Source organism: Octopus sinensis, linkage group LG5, assembly GCF_006345805.1.
Source record: "Octopus sinensis linkage group LG5, ASM634580v1, whole genome shotgun sequence".
In the NCBI taxonomy this organism is placed as follows: Eukaryota; Metazoa; Mollusca; class Cephalopoda; order Octopoda; family Octopodidae; genus Octopus; species Octopus sinensis.
Genome location: NC_043001.1, coordinates 40,533,700 through 40,553,345, shown reverse-complemented (window position 1 = coordinate 40,553,345; position 19,646 = coordinate 40,533,700). Strand labels below are relative to the sequence as shown.

The following is a 19,646-nucleotide window of genomic DNA, read 5'->3' as shown; positions in this document are numbered from 1 at the left end:
CTTTAATGAAATTTAGCACTTTAGCATTTAAACCAGCCATATCAAACCCAAATATTCTACCCATTTTATGTCCAAACTAGCCAAATCCAGTCTCTCACGCCTATACCTATCCTACAGTGTAATTCTCAAAATATACAATCCCATAACTGAAATCTCAAAGCTATAAGATAAACCATTATTAATTCAAAACAATATGAATAAATATGTATTACATGAGATAGAGTTATCTGAAGTTAAATGATTTAGCTTCAATGAATTTTTAAAAATCAGGCAGGGGAGCTGCCAGAATATGAAAAGAGCACAGTAAAGATATCAACAAACCATAATTAAAATGATAACTTAAATAAAACCTGAAATTATAAAGGTAGTAAATCAATCAAAATATATTAACAAATAGGTGCAGGCATAGCTGTGTGGTAAGAAGCTTGCTTCCTAACTATATGGTTCTGGGTTCAGTCCTACTGCATGGCACCTTGGGCAAATACCTTCTACTATAACCTCAAGCTGATCAAAGCCTCGTAAGTGAATTTGGTAGACAGAAACTGGAAGAAGCCCATATTGTGAGTGTGTGTGCCTTTGTCCCTTACCATAGCTTGACAACTAATGTTGGTGTGTTTACATCCCTGGAACTTAGCTGTTCAGCAAAAGAAACTGAGAGGCTTAACAGAAAAATTAAGTACTGGGTCGATTCATTCAACTAAAAATTCTTCAAGGTGGTACTCCAGCATGGCCATACTCTAATAACTGAAACAAGTAAAAAAAAAGATGAATAAAAATCCTAATAAAAATTAAACTCTTAATAAAGTTCTGCTTATTAACATTTGATTTTTATGCATTTAAAAATTATATATTTATAAATTTTGCAACCAACCTATATTTAACCACACCCACATTTTAACATTCAATTATCTCCCGAGAGTCACTCTTCGATAGTAATTATTATCATTTACACAATTTTGTCTTTTCTTCAATTGCCATTATTTCCTATTTCCAGGGCGAACCAAAATTAACAGAATCTGTTTTCAGGGGTGATTATTATTTGACAGGTGATAAATGCAAAATGGATGAAGATGGCTATATTTGGTTCATAGGCCGAAATGATGATATAATCCTTTCATCTGGGTTAGTGATTTACTACCTATAGTATATTTTTCTGCTTTTTTTTTATAAGGTGTGGCATGAAGCTTGCTTCCCATCCACATGGTTCCATGTTCAATCCCTCTGTGTGGCACCTTGGGCAAGTGTCCTCTACTATAGCCTCAGGTTGACCAAAGCCTTCTGCGTAGATTTGGTTGATAGAAACTGAAAAACGCCTAAGACAGCAAGCTGGCAGAAATGTTAGCGCGCCGGACGAAATGCTTAGCGGTATTTTGTCTGCCATTACGTTCTGAGTTCAAATTCCACCGAGGTCGACTTTACCTTTCATCTTTCGGAGTCAATAAATTAAGTACCAGTTACACACTGGGGTCAATGTAATCAACTTAATCATTTCGTCTTTGTTTGTCCCCTCTATGTTTAGCCCCTTGTGGGCAATAAAGAAATAAGAAACAGAAAGACGCCTGTTGTATATATGTATGTATATATGTGTGTCCCCAACACTACTTGACAACTGGTGTTGGTGTGTTTAATTCCCTATAACTTAGCAGTTTGGCAAAAGAGACTGATAGAATAAGTACCAGGGTTGAAAATAAGTACTGGGGTTGATTCATTTGACTAAAAATCATGCATGCAAAGTAAGCTTCTTAATCAAACAGTTATGCCTGAGAAAATTACTTTATAAATATAGGCATGGCTGTGGTAAGAAGCTTGCTTCCCAACCACATGGTTCCAGGTTCAGTTCCACTGCATGGCACCTTGGGCAAATATCTTTCACTATAGCCTCAAGGTGACCAAAACCTTGTGAGTAGATTTGGTAGACGGAAACTGAAAGAAGCCTATCACATATATATATATATATGGCTGTTTGGTAAGTAGCTTGCTTACCAACCACATAGTTCCAGGTTCAGTCCCACTGTGTAGCACCTTGGGCAAGTGTCTCCTACTATAGCCTCATGCTGACCAAAGCCTTTTGAGTGGATTTAGTAGATGGAAACTGAAAGAAGCCCGTTGTATATGTGTGTGTGTCTGTGTTTGTCCCCATAACATCACTCAACAACTGATGCTGGTGTGTTTACGTCCCCGTAACTTAGCGATTCAACAAAAGAGACTGATAAAATAAGCACTAGGTTTACTCAGAATAAATCATGGGGTCGATTTGCTCAATTAAAGGCGGTGCTCCAGCATGACTGAAACAAGTAAAAGAATAAAAGAATATATATATATATTTATCCCCCACCATTAATTGACAACTGGTGTTGCTGTGTTTACGGGGACGTGACTTAGTGGTTCAGCAAATGAAACCAATCAAATAAGTACCAGGATTAAAACAGGAAAGCACTGAGGTTCATTCATTCAACTAAAATTTCTTCAAGGCAGTGCCCCAGTATGGCTGCAGTCAAAAGATTGAAACAGATAAAAGGTAAAAAATACTTTGTTCTGTACACATAACTATAACTAGGTACTATAGGGAAGCAGTAGTTCACCACTGTGAGCAGCAGACTACTGTATGATTCAAAAAGGCTTCATTAGCTTGCTTCCAAAGCATTGGAAAAGACATTAGGTGCCTTGTCTAGGATAAGGATATTGTCAGCTCTTTAGTCAATGGACCAGCATCTTACCTAAGAGGCCAGCTTTAATTCTTTGATATTAACCTGCCTGAGACTGGTTCTACTCTTATAATGCAATCTTTCTGTTTTAAAATGATCTCAAAACCTGCTGTTAAAATTTCCTGTTATATTCCAAACACCAACTTAATAATAACAAAGTTATTTCACTAAATCTGTCGTTATATATTGTATATTTCAACAGAGTGGCTTAAATGTTTTCCTAACAAAGTGCAATAGTAGAACATGAAGATAAGAAACTTAGAATTAATTTTCAAACCTATCTTTTCTCTCATCTTTTTCAGATATCGCATTGGTCCATTTGAAGTTGAAAGTGCTCTTATACAACACCCAGCAGTTTTGGAATCAGCAGTAGTCCGCAGTCCAGACCCCGTCAGAGGAGAAGTAAGTCAACATATGTTTTACCTTTCATAAAAAAAGACTTCTATTGTGTTCAATCTTAGTGGTTTATGTATATATCAATTTATACATTTCCTTCATACTCCTATGAGGTGGCTATCACAATACTTACTCAGAAAATTCACATTGCTATGTGATAAGAAACTTGTTTCACAACCACATAGCTCCAGGTTCAGTCCCATGTGGCACCTTGGGCAAGTGTCTTCTACTATACCCAAGGGCCAACCAAAGCCTTGTGAGTGAATTTAGTAGATGGAAACTGAAAAAAGCCTGTCGTTGTCATCATCATTTAGTGTCCATTGTCCATGCTGGCATGGTTGAACAATTTGACCAAGGCTGGTAAGCTGAGGGATTGTATCAGACTTCAGTCTGATTTGGCCTGGTTTCTACAGTTGAACACCCTTCCTAACACCAAAACTTTGAGAGTGTTATGGGTGCTTTTATGTGCCTCCAGCACAGGTGTCAGTTGCATGACTCCATTATCTGTCACAACTGATTTCACTTGGCTTGATGGGTCATCTTTTTATAAGAATAGGAGCACATGCGGTCGTATCGTATAGGGAATACAATCGCACGCGATCCCACTCTTAATGAATTATTACTGACCAGATAATACATACAGCGGCAATAGAACACAAGTGGAATGACAACAAGGTTTCTTTTTGAGACATATACATTATTTATTTTACATATTTTACAATCGTGTAAATTTTAAGAGTTCGTAAGTGTTAGCATCTTTTTGTGTCTGTGTGTTCGTGAGGCATAAAAGGTACTGACTATAGAATTAACAATGGAATTTGGTTCATAGTTCATGTTGTTGGTATCAGCATAGCAACAGGTAGTAGCAGATGGCTTAAGGTAGTTCTTAGAAGAACTAGAACTCAAGACAGATAATTGATTTACCGTTTATGAGGTACACGGAGTGTAAGAGTTCCATACCAAGACGTTGCCTCTCGTGGTTGAGATTAATTGAATCACTTGTTGTGTTTATCTTTCTCTTGGTATGAATATTCTTTCAGATATATTTACTGTAGCATATTGCCAATGGTTTCAGTCATTTGTCATTGCCACCATAAGGCCCAGTGCTCAAAAGGTGCTTTTCACATGCCTGCGGCACCAGTGCTAGTTACGTGACACCAGCATTGGCCACATTGACTCGGAGACCCACACTCAAAAACTATTTTTAACATACCACTAGCACAGGTACCAGTTATATAACACCAACAACAGCCACAACTATGATTTCACTTGGCTTGATAGGTCTTCTCAAGCATGGCATATCACCAAAGGTCTCAGTCACAAGTCAATGCCTCCATAAGGCCCAACGTTCAAATGTCATTGCCTCTGAGAGGTCCATGTGCATGTCTCTATTTGTCCCCCTGCCAATGCTTGACATCGATGCTGGTGTATTTGTCCCCATAACTCAGCAGTTCAGCAAAAGTGACCGATAGAACAAGTACTAAGGCTTACAAAGAATAAATCCTGAGGTCAATTTATTTGACTGAAAACCCTTTAAAGGCAATGCTCCAGCATGGCCACAAATGATTGAAACAAGTAAAAGAATAAAAGAATCTAGTTCTTACTCAAGAAACATTTGTGCTCTGTAATGCTAGCAAATAATCTCTCATCTCATCTAGGTCGTCCCATAGGACACCCAAGCAAATAAAGTTATGTAATAGATCAGTGGAGAATCAGCAACAGACTAAATACCTTGCAGTATTTAGCTGTATTAAGTGAAAGTCCCATTCTGATTGACTTTGCCTTTTATTCTTCTCAAGATGGATAAAATAAGCGAATCAATTAGAGACTCCTCCACTCCCTATGAAAGGGTGGTCATGTATCAGTGTAAGAAAGCAATTATAGTGAGTGTCATCACATACAGGAATGAACTGTACTCAGTAAGTCAGTAGATATCATTGAATGACATCTACCATCACAAGAAGGCAACAATGTAATAATTATTGATCTTGTTATTGTTAAAGCAGAAATAAGTTTCGCTTGTAGAGACCAGAAGCATAGAGGTCACTCATCAAATATAGTTTTAAATCAGCAATTTTATCTATGGCCATCTTGCATTTATTGATAAAAGAAATTCCAGGTATGAAAACAAAATCTGGAATCAAAGGGCTTTAAGTTAACCAAGCAAAAATCAAAAGTTGTTGTTAGTAAAAAAGAAGATAAAATTCTTTCTGTCAGGTAAATGGCCCTGCTCAATATGTAGGAAAGGAGCTGGAAGAAATTCCATTCACTGCACCCAGTGTAAACTATGGACACATAAGCGATGCAGTGGAATCACTGGTAGGCTAACAGATAAAGTCGTCTTTGTATGCGGCAGATGTGCAGGAACAATAAGCACTAAGAGCACACGTGACTTAGATTCTCTCAAACATCCAGGAGGCTCTCTTGAGGTTGTAGATTCTTTCTGTTACTTAGGTGACCAAGTTAGCAATGGTGGAGGTTGCTCTAAAAGTATTGTTTCTAGAATAAGAATAGGGTGGAGGAAGTTTTCAAGAACTATTACCTCTCTTGGCAACAAAAGGACTCTATCTCAGAGTGAAAGGTAGACTGCATGATGCTTGTGTGCAAACAGCCATACTCCAAGGTAGTGAGACATGGGCTCTGAATGCAGAAGACATGCGTAGCTGGAGAGAAATGAAGGCAGCATGCTCTGTCAAATGTGCAACATCTGTGTGCATGCACAACAAAATGCAAATGTATTGCGAGAAAAGTTGGGGAATCAAATGTAGCATGCAAGAGAGAAGACTACATTGGTTTGAACATGTAATGCATATAAATGAGGACAGCTGCATAAAGAAGTGCCATTAAGTGATTGTGTACCAGCAGCAGAAGGAGACCCAGGAAGAAATGGGATAAAGTAGTAAGGACCAATCTCAGGAAGTTGGCCCTCACAGAGGAAATGGCAACATATCAAGATGTCTGGTGAAATGAGGTTCTTGAGAAGACCTGCCCACGTTGACAAAACTGAGTTCTAGTTCTATGTCCCACCCACACACAGCAAAACTTCTCACACATCCTACCACTACAAACCAAACATCTCTCCCTCACATTTCCACTTCATGTACTATGCTTACCTCCCACTCCCCAATCCTGTCCTCTTGGCCCTGTATCACTGTACCATTGCTATCCACTAGCACCCAACCTGTGCGTTCCGCCCAACCATAACAAGAAAACTTTTCACATACACTGTCCCAACAAACCAAACTACATCTCTTCTCTTCCACACATTTCCTCCTTCATTCACTATGCCTACCTCTCACTCCCCAATCCTGTCCTTACAGCCCTGTTTCTCTGTATCATTGCAATCTGGTAGCCCCCTCCTCTCTCTATATACCTGTTTTCACTACTCACTTCCCCTCCCCACTCTCTAATCATGCTTCTTTGGCAATATCCTACCACTTATATTATGACCCTTGAAACTCAAGGGTTATGTCCTGGCACTTGCCACCGTCTATATATCTCTGCCTTTACTCGACCATCCCATATTTTGACGCCTGTCCCTTGTGAATATGCCCCCCACTCTCTCCCCCCTTCTCTTGCACTTCCCTCAGGTAGGGTAACCATGTTTCTCCTTTGCGGCAGCATACCTGTTTCTGTCCTCATTCTTTCATTTTATCTAGTTTCAGCTCACAAGCTGTGGCCATGCTGGAGCACCACCATTTATAGCTATTGGATATTTTCAATGTAAATCTTTCCTTGTTTCTTGTTTCAATATACAGTAATGCATTTTGCTGAAAATTTTGTTTCTAATGATTAACATTTTAATTCTATTTTATTATATTTAACAACTATAAGCGTAGGAGTGGCTGTGTGGTAAATAGCTTGCTTACAAACCACATGGTTCCGGGTTGTCCCACTGCGTGGCACCTTGCGCAAGTGTTTTCTACTATAGCCTCAGGCCAATCAAAGCCTTGTGAGTGGATTTGTTAGACGGAAACTGAAAGAAGCCCGTCATATATGTATGTATGTGTGTGTGTGTATATATGTTTGTGTGTCTGTGTTTGTCTCACCAACATCGCTTGACAACCGATGCTGGTGTGTCTATGTCCCTGTAACTTAGTGGTTCAGCATAAGAGACTGACAGAATAAGTACTAGGCTTGCAAAGAATAAGTCATGGGGTCAATTTGCTCGACTAAAGGCGGTGCTCCAGCATGGCCACAGTCAAATGACTGAAACAAGTAAAAGAGTAACTTTGAAACAAAAATATAATGTAGATATATTATTGACACTTTTTAACATTTCATATTTTTAATTCTAAGATTGTGATGGCATTTGTGATACTCGCACAAAAATACCAGAATAGCAATACTGACGAACTGAAAAAGGAGCTTCAGGAACATGTCAAGTCCATTACAGCTCCTTACAAATATCCACGCCGAGTAAGTGATGGAAACAACTTTTTTTTTTTATCAGTTAACATTAACATTATACAATTATTTTTTTTTAATAATCAATTATCTTGTAAATAATCAGTTACCTTCAAGTTTGAATGATTATAAAGGATCATCTTTTTATTTTTTTCTCCATTCTCCTTATAACAAAATGTTTCTTTCCTAAGTGCCAAGGGACCTCTTAAGAGTGACTACCTACAATTTGACGAGATAAATTGTCTCTCTAGATAAGACACCAATCTATTCTAATTTTATTCACACTAACACATGTATTATATATAATGGATCTCATAATCTAATGTGTCATTATTTTCCAGTTTAGTTACAGCCCATCTCTCCACTGCAAACTGATAAAGTATTGATTTAACAGCTCTGATACTATAAACAGCAACAAGTTATTCCTTCCTTCAGTACTTATTTAAACATGGTGGACTGGCTATTTAAGAATTAAGTAACTTTGCTAAAAAAAAAAAAAAAAAATCACAGCTACAAAATATGAATCACTGACCATCTTCTGCAATCTAGTTTGATATTTAAAAACTGACATTACCTAAAAAAAGGTTTCTGTAGTCATTAATATTAAGCACATGCATAAGTGTAGGTGCCTGGGAATGGAACCATCAATCAAAAAAGAGACAAGATGACAAAATAAGTATCAAATTTACTGTATCTCAGAAATTAAAAAGCACAAATGGGGCTCTTGCACATAAAACATACACTTGTGTGGGTGTGTATGACAAAGTCTGAGTAGAGCTGGATCAAGTAATAAATGCTTATCCTCCGCATCAGACATAGAACACAAGACAGTTAAAGCATAGTGTAAATGCAAGTATAGTGTACCACAAAAAGTACTGATAGTTTACATTAGATTGTTTTGAATAAATCACCTTTCCATTAATAATTTTATTTTCCATGAACTTCATCTAACCTAAATAGTTCTTCATAGTTTCTATACATTTCACCTAACTTAAACAGGTTCATAATTTCCATAATATAAATTTGTTATTCATCATGGTACACCCACCAACCCCCACTTTTTTTTTCTTTTTTGTAGATAAAATTTGTCACTGAACTACCAAAGACAATCAGTGGAAAGATTCGGCGTGTTGAGCTGAGGAAACCTGAATGGCAAATTGACTGAAATAAATACTTGGAAATATACTAATACTGTTATACGTCTTTGCAATTCTCAGTCTCTTAACCATATCAAACATTTACTAAAACATTTATACACCCTTGCAATTCTCAGTCACTTAATGCTATCAAACATTTAACAAGACAGCTTTGCAAAGATTCATGCACAAACATGTTAGCTGCCAACCTACTTTTAAAATACTGTTTATTCATTACCTTACATCTAATATAATCTTGAGATCTTAGCACTTATTTCATCAACTTCCAAGATTAAATCTATCAAAATAGTATTTAGACTGCATGACTAAAGACTGAACTTGAATTGATTTTTCCAAATGCTAACCTACAATTCAAAATAAAGCTTATCTATACTAACTGTCACACAAATATAGTACAAGAAGTTTTTCATCAATCTATGTCATCTTTAACAAACTAACAAATGAAATCTGTGAAATCTGCTTCCATTATTCAGAATTTTGTGCAGTTTCTGCTGCAAAATTAATGTTACCACCTTTAATTTCTCATTATAGAAAATATATAAAACGATATTAAACCAGATTAAATCTATTTTTTGAAAAATCATTTTGTTTTTATACTCATTTTTCCATGCTAGAATGGGTTAGACAAATATATTCTTCAGGCATTGTTTTACAGTCAGATGCCCTTCCTATCACTAACCCTTACTACTTTTTCAAGGAAACTTATTTTGCATGTACACACATACACATGATGAGCTGCTTTCAGTTTTCATTGACCAAATCCACTCACAAGGCTTTGGTCAGCATGGGGATATAGGAGATACTTGCCCAAGGGACTATACAGTGGGACAGAACACCAAATCATGCAGTTGAGAAGCAAACTTCTCAACCACACTGCCATGTCTGGACCTTTATATAAACTCTCTAGAAATCCCCACAAGATCAACTTTGCCTTTCATCCTTCTGAAATCAATTGTCACATACTAGACTTGATTTATATATAAGACATCATAGATGTCAATGGAATACATACAATAGTAGACATTTAACAAGCTGACAGTGTTGAGAGCAGTTTTCCAATTGCACCACAACTATACAGATGCAATATAATACAATTTTTAGCCCAAAATCATAAGCTGAAAATACTGAAAAATAGAAAACCTCCAAAAAATTAATTAGTTCTCTCTCACAGTCACTAAAATAATATGCCATTAAATAATCTGATTGACCCAAAAGAACAATCAGATATTCAATTTGCTGTGAGGCTAATAATACCCCTACTCTGTTTTCAGTAACTTAAACAGTTACTTTACGGTGCCCTGGTTTATAATATTTCTTACAAGCAGAACCATTTATACTTTCTGTCCTTAAATTTCACTACTTAAAATTACAAAATTTCCAAAGGATGTATACAACATGAAACACTATTAAAATGACTACCATATTAAAGTTTTATTAGATGTTAATTTAAGAAAAATATTTTGTCCAGCTGCATTTTGAAATTAATTTTAGAAAAAATTTCTCCCACTGAAAGATATTACTTCAGTCCTCATTGCTTCAACTTTGTCTCATCCTCTTAAAACACTACCACCCCTTTTCATTTAAATGTCATTATCATGACAGTGTTTCAGTGCTGAACAGTGTAAATCAAATCAACTTGTCTCAAAATCATATATAAGAAAATCAAAGTAAGTCAATAACTAGTTTCCCCATAAACTATTATAAGTCATTTACTTTCAGTTAATCTGAACATCTCAAGATTCATTCATATAGCCATTTGTTGTTGGTTTTTTGGGGGGTTTTTTATGTTGTTCTTTAATTTTAATAATCCTGATCAAGGGTGTTCCAACTAGAACCATCTTATCTTTTAGGACTATACAGGAATACGTAATCTGATGTCTTGCTTTTCAAGACAGTAGGGTGTGAGTCAAGGGAGATTTGGCTGTTATTTCCAGCCAGTCAAGTAAACACACAGGCTTCCTCAATGGCTTGTCCTTAAATTTGATTACTTTGATTAGCAACATGGCTATTCAGAACAATGATGATAATGACAGTAAGTACACTGATTAAAATGGATAAATCATTTAGGCTTTTCAATAAATCATGTTTGTGGAGGTAGAAAGTCAAACACAAAGCTTACAGCCATTATAGAATGTTCTATCAATATTTATTTCGTATTTGGATTTAAGTTTCTTTTCAAAACTATGACTACCTAAAAAAATACAACTCTGTCTTCATGAGGATGTTTAATAATGAACTAATTTGATGAACTAAATTAGAATTGATATCAGCATAATGCATGCATGGATGAAACGTTTGAACAACTGCAACAAGAAAAGAGAAAAATAAAATATGTTTTCGGATGGAGTTACAAATAGAATAGTGATTAGAAAGAGACTGAAGAAATATATGGTCAGAACAAATGAGATTTCCTTTCAGGTAAAAGGTAGGCAACATAAGCTATGTTTTAGAAATGTTACTGCTGGAATATTAGAAAAGAATGAAGAGAATCTAGAGAGAAAGGCATATACACTTTGGATGCAGTGTTAAATATGTGAGACAGTAACTAGGCACCAACGGCTGTGTCTGATGACAATATCCATTGAGATATATGTGAAGGTGCATTGCTCAGTGGTTAGAGCATCAGGCTCGTAATCATAAGGTAATGAGTTTGGTTCCTGAACCGGGCTGTTTGTTGTGTTCTTTATTCCATGTTGCTCCAGTTCACTCAGCTGTAGAAATGAGTTGCAATGTCACTGGTGCCAAGCTGTGTTGATCTTTGCCTTTTCCTTGGATAATATCAGTGGCGCGGAGAGGGGAGGCTGGTGTGCATGGGTGACTGCTGGTCTTCCATAAACAACCTTGCTCAGACTTGTATCTTGGAGGGTAGCTTTCTAGGTGCAATACCATGGTCTGTGTCGTGACCAAGGGGGGGGGGGTCTTTATACAATACAAATCGCACATAAATTGGTGGTAGAAAGTAGTTATGCAAATGCAGACTAAGGAAGGCTTGTAGGGAATAGAAAAACTAATTAGGAGAGATGTGAGAACATTGGATATTACATATGAAGTAATGCTAGACTCAAATGAATTACAATGTATCTAAACAGATTAATATGGAATAATGCTAAGATAGGAAAAAAGGACAAGACCAATAATAGTGATAAGTGCATGTATGCACATATAATAGAAAAACATATTCCAATAAAACAAAAGTAACATTTTAATATCAATAACAGCCACTGATAACTAAGAGAACATAAAACAGCAAGAATTTTTGCTTCTGGGTATGTTATCTGTTTTTTAATGCAAATATTGGCATTTCAAAATAGATAATAACATGGTATTTTAACAGAGACATTTATTTTTCGGTTGTAATATAATTCAGTTCTATATCATCTCAAATTGATTTTTGGATGTTTAGCTATAAATGAATGGAATAGTGAAATATATATATATACACATAGATCTTCAAAAGAGAAAGGCATTAAGCTCAAAAGTTCTTCGATGTCTTAACTCCTTAGCAACAACTTGCATTGTCACAGTTAAATCACATTCAAACATTATTTGATCACAGTCATACCAAAGTGAAGAGTAACTTGTGTAGAGTAGAAATAAAATCCAATCCAAAAAGATAAAGTGAGAGTAAGAAAAGAATAATATAAAATGTTTCTATGCATCACATTCCAACAGTGTTTTACTCAACTTCTGAGGATTAATTGTCAATGATTTAGTACAATTGTCAGTCTTGTAAATTCCCACCAGTCTATCTGCCAATTCAAACATGTTATTTCGAAGAGAGATTATGATAAACTGGGCATTTTTTGTCCGTTCCTGCAATAAAAATTATTATAAACTTATACTATTTACTTATATATGAAATACTATTATAATTGCATTAATTTAAAACAAAAATTGCAAATAGACACAACTTCCAAAAAAAAAAATGATACTATTCCACAGGTATGTGACAAAGTGAATATAAGAATAATTCTGTAATCATGATAAATTTTTTAAATGTTTATAATAAAAGTTATGGACTAGTAAAAACAAACAATTGTAGAAAAGGCATAGGTAGAAACTCCATAAGATGTACCTGGTGTAAGCTATGGACATATAAGAGATGCAGCAATATCAGAAGAAGGTTAGCAGGGAAGATAGTTTTTGTGTGTAGAAGGTACACAAGTACAATAAACACCAAAAATATACAGAAAATAGATTCCATCACATACCAAGGGGAAAAACTAGAAGTAGTTGATAGCTTCCATTACCTAGGTGACCAAGTCAATAGCACATGTGGATACTCTGAGAACATAGCTGCTAGAATAAGAATAGCCTGGGCAAAGTTCAGAGAGCTCTTACCTCTGCTGGTGACAAAGGGCCTCTCGCTCAGAGTAAAAGGCAGACTGTATGATGCATGTGTATGAACAGCCATGCTACATGGCAGTAAAACATGGATTGTGACTGCTGAGGACATGCATAGGCTTGTAAGAAATAAAGCTAGTATGCTCTGCTGGATGTATAATGTCAGTGTGCTTGCATGACAGAGTGTAAGCATCCTGAGAGAAAAGTCGGACATAAGAAGCATCAGATATGGTATGCAAGAGAGACAACTGCGCTGGTATGGTCAAGCGATGCATATGGATGTGGAAGTATCGCACACTCTAATGGTGGAGGGAACTTGTGGAAAAAGTAGATCCAGGAAGACATGGGATGAGGTGGTGAAGCATGATCCTTGAATGTTGGGCTTCACAGAGGCAATAACAAGCAACCAAGACCTTTGGAGATATGCCGTGCTTGAGAAGACCTGTCAAACCAGTGTTACATAGCTAGCCCGTCAAAAGCACCCTTCAATCATTGGGTGATATGGTGTGCTTGTGAAGACCAGTTGAACAAGTGAAATTGTAATCGTGGCCAATGACAGTGCTGTGCACTGGCACAAAAAAATCACCATTCATATGTTGGGCCTGCCTCATGGAGGCAGTGACGTCAAGTGAGATCATAGTCGTGGCCAATGACAGTGTCACATAACTGGCCCATTAAAAGCATCCTTCAATTGTTGGGCAATATGCTGAGCTTGAGTTTTCAGTCAAACCGTTCGACCCATGCCAACATGGAAAGCAGATGTTAAACGAGAAAACAAAACATTTGAATTTTTTTTTCTTTTCTGGTGTTGTCTATTCAGAACAAAGAAAAAGTATATATATTTTTAATAGTTTATAATAAAATAACTACAATAGATAAAACAATAGCTGTTTATCCATTTTGAAATATTTGAATACTATGTTAAGCCAGCCAACATTGAATTATTCATTCTCATACATCCACTCTTACAATTCTGCTTTATGCTAACAATAGATTTTCATAGTTTCTTCAACATATGAAGGATAAAAATCATCAAAAGGCAGTTTTTTTTTTTTTATCTTACCTTAATATAGTTAGCAACAATGGAGACATTTTTGAAATCCAAAGCAGCATCAATCTCATCCATGACATAAAGAGGAGTTGGCTTGAAGTGATGCAAAGCAAATACCAAAGCTAAAGAACTAAGTGTTTTCTCTCCACCAGACAGGTTGGATATATTCTTCCAAGATTTCTTTGGTGGACGAACACTGGAATTTAAAAAATTATTATTTTGTTAATTAAACAAAATTATGAATTATATTTAGTAATATTGCTTAAGGAGAAAAGGATTAATTCGTATCAAGTTAGCCTTAAAACCATTCGCAAAAATAATTTACTTCAAAAATACAAAGCTAGTATTTATTGAAAAACTGTGGGCTAATTCTTTTCATAACTTAAGCATATCAGAAGAAATACATTTTTGTATGAACTGTATTAATTGAAAAAATACAAACTAAAAAATACTTTCATAGTAATATAGCAGAGAGATAACTGTATGAACCAACACATTACTTTTATGCTGCTAAACAATCACATCGAGGTCTCATAAGACATGCTATTTCAGTAATATCTATTTAAGCTGTGTGAATCAACACATGATTCTTTAAATATTGGTTGTGGTTAATTCAGCATTAACTTCTAAATATTTTTTATAGCTGCAATTAGAAATAAAGAGAATATCTAATTCTTTATCTGTCAGGCATTTACTCATCTCTTCTGAAGTTGGCCACCAACAGTTTATATTTATGTATTTGTTTCACTTATCTATACTAAAAAAAATCTATCTATAAGAATACACATACTGTTATATATTACATGCTGCTATTCCATTTCAGTATTTATTTCTTTTGATTCTCACTGATAAAAGCTCTATATTATGAAATTTAAAGTCAACATTATCCAGATTTACATCTGGATAATCTACTTTATGCTAAAACATTTACAAATTTGCATTGTTTCATTTAGAATCCATGACACTTGAGCAATTTTTAATAGACATGTTTCCTCATTCTTGCATATAGATTTAAACATTCTGTGTTATGAGGATCACCATTATCATCATTGTTTCAATGTCTACTTTTCCATGTTTACATGGGTCAGATGAGATTTTGTCAAGGCAGAATTTTCTATGGTCAGATATCCATCCTGTCACCAAACTTGTTTCCAACAGGGTAATAATCCCTCCTGCTTATTGAACAAGACCAGGGGATGGTTTTACAGAAAGGCAAATAAACTTCTTTGTATGAGCAATAATGCTTTGTTTACAGTCAGTGTGCACATGTCAAGAAGCTTGTGATATGCAATGTTAAATTTTAAAGCATTAGAACAAACTTACTCTGTACAAGTGTAATGCATGGTGAATAAAGGCAGAAAGAACTTTTGAGTAAGAATTTCAGATAGAAATAATTACCTGAAGACAATACCCTCAGAAAAGGGATCTAGAGAATCAACAAGTTCTAATTCAGCATCTCCTCCAAGTGTGATCATTTGATACATCTCCTTGAGTCTGTTAGTAATTGTACTGAAGCCTGTCATGAACTCATCCAGGCGCTGTTTCCTTAAATCTTCAAACATTTGCTTCTGTTGGTCACGGCAATCAGTAATCTGATCCATCTCTGCAACTCTTTTCAAATAAACAGCTTCCTGTATAAAACACAGACAAGAAAAGAAATTTCAAAAATATTTTCAACCAACCACATCATAGCAGAGTTGGTCAGGCAGATCTTAGAACACACACACACACACACAACAGGCAACCAAATTCAGTCACATGGTTTTGGTTGGCCTAGAGCAATAACAGAAGACATTTGCTGAAGATACCACACAGTAGGACTGAACCTGAAACTATATGACTGGGAAGCAAACATCTTAACCACATCTGCATATTTTATTCATATATATGTTTAAATAGTTCTATTTCCCCACCCTCTGCCTTTCAGTGACTCTCTCCAGATTCTCACCACCCTTGTCTTTCTCGCTTTCAAATTTCCTTAATAAAGGATAGCACTGGGCCCCTTCTCTACATCCATATCATCATTCTTCTTCTTAGTAGTAGTAGTAGTAGTAGTAGTAGTACTACTACTACTACTACTACTACTGTCCCTCTCTCTCACTAATCCCCATTCCTGTCCCCTCACTCTTTCATACTCCTTCCTTCAATAGTATTTATAAAATTACTTTCTCCATTATGACCCATTCACAATAAATTTATTCCTCGTGTTGTACTTTAGCCTTAAATCCTTCCTCTCTCATGTTCTTTCAGTGATGGAAACTCTTAAGCATTTTAGTCTTGCAAGTTACAAAACAATCTCACTGATACTTATGCTTTGAAATAGCACCCAGTATACTCTGTGAAGTGGTTGGTGTTAGAAAAGGCATCCAGTAGTAGAAGCTATACCAAAACTGATATTGGATCACGACATGGTCCTCAAACCATCAAACCCATGCCAGTATGGAAAGCAGACATAAGATGATGATGTGTAAGTTCAGTCCCATTATGTGATACCTTAGGCAAGTGTCTGTCCAACCTATGCCAGCATAATAGACATAAAAAGATGATGATGATATATAAATCATTGTCATCATTTAATATCCCTGTTCCATGATGGCATGGGTCGGATGGCTTTACAGGATCTGATGGATGCAAAAACTGTATTGTGCTCCAGTTTCTACAACGGGATACCCTTGCTAATACCAACCACCTTAGTGTACTTTTCTCATGCCACCAGCACTCGTGAAGTTACCATACAGCTTGCAAACCTACAAAACACAAGGGGAGGGTCTTTATACTAGCAAGATGAGAAGAGGTGGGGCAGAGCAGGTTCTTGTAGGGGTGACTCACATTTAAGAAACTGAGAAACGGAACAGTAGTAACTACAAAGACTTATATGAAAAGCAGACTATAATTGATGCTGATGCCATGTTAAAAGTACCGAGTACACTCTGTTGGCATTAGGAAAGGCAGCCAGCTGCAGAAACCATGCGAAAACAGACAATGGAGTCTGTTGCAGACCCCAGCCTTACCAGCTCCAGTCAAATAATCCAATCCATGCCAGCATGGAAAGCAAATATTAAGTGAAGATGATTATATATATATATATATATATATATATATATATATATATATATATATATATATATAATATATATATATACCGGAGTAAACACATAAATGTGAAACAAGGTGGAAAAACTGTCCGACGAATGGGAATGTGAAACTCAGAGTAACAGGTTTTGTTGAATTTTCAGCTGCTTTTGAATAAAGTATATATATATATATATAACCATTTACCAGGCAAGGCAGGAAACACTACAACCTGTTTATGAAGACAGTGAGGACAATATGAGATAGTGAGTTCCTGCACAGATTCTTATATACTAGAATTTGTGAACTTTACATTTATAAATCAATCCCCAATATTTGACTGGTATTTTATTTTATCAACTGTAGAGGGATAACAGGTAAAGTTGAACTCTGCAGGATTTCAGCTCTGAGCATAAAGAAATGCCACAAGTCATTTTCTTTGAAGCTGTAACAATTCTATCAATCCTACATCCTTTACTTTGTAACATTGACATAAATTATTTTTGTTGCTTTTTAAAAAAGACTAAAACAAATTCCTTTCATAACAAAATCATATTCAAAACCTTGCACTACTTATAACTCTTTACCTTTTCTCTGTATTCATTAATGGCTGTCAAATTAGGCTTCATCTTGCTCAGCTTTTCTTCCAACACAGTAATCTCATATTTAAGTTCTTCGACATTTGTCCTAGCCAATTCTTCAGCATCAACAGTTTCCAGAGGTGGAGGTTCTTTGTTTCCAATAGCATGAAGGGTTAACTGAGAAAGCTAAAAACACAAAAGCATTTTTCATTCAGATAATCACAATTGTTGTCAGTAAATAGATTTCTAGGAAAAAAAAAGGTTACATAGGTTTTTAAAAGGAGGCATATGGTGTAGTGGTTAAGCGCGCAAGTTACTAACCCCAAGATTCCGAGTTCGATTCCAGGCAGTGACCTGAATAATAATAATGGTATTGAAAGCCCAGGTTTGAAATTTTCCCAAGAGACCTAATGAAGGCTGGAGGGTATATCAGCTGAAACATTGTGTTAACAACAAACAAGATGAGAACAAATATCCGTCAAATGCAAATATTGTAAAAGATCTATAAAAGGGTTATGTAAAATAAAATACACTGGTATTCAAAGCACCACTTTAATATATTGGTTTTAAATTTTGGCACAAAGTCAGAATTTCCAAGGAGAAAGGAAGTCAATTACAATGACCTCAGTGGTATTTTATCAACCCCAAACCTGAAAGGCAAAGTCAACCTCATTGAAATCTGAACACAAATTATAAAGACAGGCAAAACACTGCTAAGCATTTTGCCCAGCAAGCTAATGATTCTGCCAGCTCAATGCCTTTGATATATTTAATATACCAATAAATAATAAAAGTAATTAATTTTTTATGAACCAGTCTAAATTCATGATTATTTTAGAAGTGAAACACATATGAGTAACAAAAAGCAATGAAAAGGGTTAATAGAAATACAAAACATTTAAAAATTAAAATGGAATCACTCTAAATGTTCCACCTAAACTGCTAAACAGAAATCCTTCACTTCCTATATCAATCAAATTTGTATCATTTCCTGCTTCGTCATATCATTTTTTACTTACAAGTCTATAACAATTAACTATTGCTAGAGATAAGGTTTTCATACCTGTTTCTTCCAGTGCTTCATTTTTACTTGATTAGTTTTCACAACATCTTCATATTTTTCTAGTTTGTGCTGTAGGTCAATATTCTCTTTTGACAGGGCCGTTTCCTCCTTCTCAATTTCACCCAATTTCTCTTTAAGATCGGATAAGATTTTTTCATGGTTTTCAATTTTCTCCTGCAAATCACAGCAGATAAAATAATTGTAAATCATCATCATCATCATCATCATCATTGCCATCATCGTTTAATTTTTAGTTTTTTAATTTTAATAGCCTTTCATGCTAGCATGGGTGGGACAAGTAAATAAACACAAAAATTAAAATTCAGTTCTTTTCTCAAATACTTTTTTTTCACACTGCTAAGTTACAAGGACATAAACACAGAGTTTCTTTTTAGATGGTGTAAATGTAAAGAGAGACAGTCACATACAAACACACACACATACCTATGCATATATATATGCATATGTCAATAAAAAAATGCATGAACACACACACACACACAGAGCAGTCTACAGCAGTTTCTATCTACCAATTTTACCCACAAGGTAATGGTTGGACAGAGGTTGTAGAAAAGAAACAGCTGGAAGAAATTTCTTCAAAAGGGACATCAAACCAAAAAGTTTTGATTGCAGGTGCCAATCAGCGCAAAATATCTCTACCAGAAACATGGCATAATGTTCCTTGTGGGAAATGAACTATCAAATTTTTTGGGTGGTACACTAACCTTCAACCAACTTTCTATTCTTACAAGATATTAGGATTATATAGATATATTACCATACATAATATATATATATAGAGAGAGAGAGATCTTTCTTCCTATAAATTTGAAGTCAATAATAGCAAGCTATCAAGCCTGCCTTGCTGAA

General features: G+C 35.5%; 2 protein-coding genes across 2 annotated transcripts in view; one reads left to right on the top strand and one right to left on the bottom strand.

The window, feature by feature from the left end:
* LOC115211773 (acyl-coenzyme A synthetase ACSM3, mitochondrial) overlaps positions 1 to 9,248 on the top strand; it is a 52,498-nt gene extending 43,250 nt beyond the window's left edge. Inside the window, exons 13-16 of the mRNA XM_029780448.2 lie at positions 995 to 1,122; positions 3,008 to 3,107; positions 7,401 to 7,520; positions 8,587 to 9,248. Coding sequence (XP_029636308.1) covers positions 995 to 1,122; positions 3,008 to 3,107; positions 7,401 to 7,520; positions 8,587 to 8,673 — 435 coding nt within the window. The 3' untranslated portion in view covers positions 8,674 to 9,248. The remainder of the gene's footprint in view (positions 1 to 994; positions 1,123 to 3,007; positions 3,108 to 7,400; positions 7,521 to 8,586) is intronic.
* Positions 9,249 to 11,849: 2,601 nt separating this feature from the next.
* Positions 11,850 to 19,646, bottom strand: part of LOC115212032 (structural maintenance of chromosomes protein 4) — a 45,794-nt gene continuing 37,997 nt past the window's right edge. The window contains exons 23-27 of the mRNA XM_029780832.2: positions 18,777 to 18,950; positions 17,720 to 17,899; positions 15,459 to 15,691; positions 14,073 to 14,256; positions 11,850 to 12,478 (exon numbers count right to left, since the gene is read on the bottom strand). Of these exons, the coding sequence (XP_029636692.1) occupies positions 12,317 to 12,478; positions 14,073 to 14,256; positions 15,459 to 15,691; positions 17,720 to 17,899; positions 18,777 to 18,950 (933 nt within the window). The 3' untranslated portion in view covers positions 11,850 to 12,316. The remainder of the gene's footprint in view (positions 12,479 to 14,072; positions 14,257 to 15,458; positions 15,692 to 17,719; positions 17,900 to 18,776; positions 18,951 to 19,646) is intronic.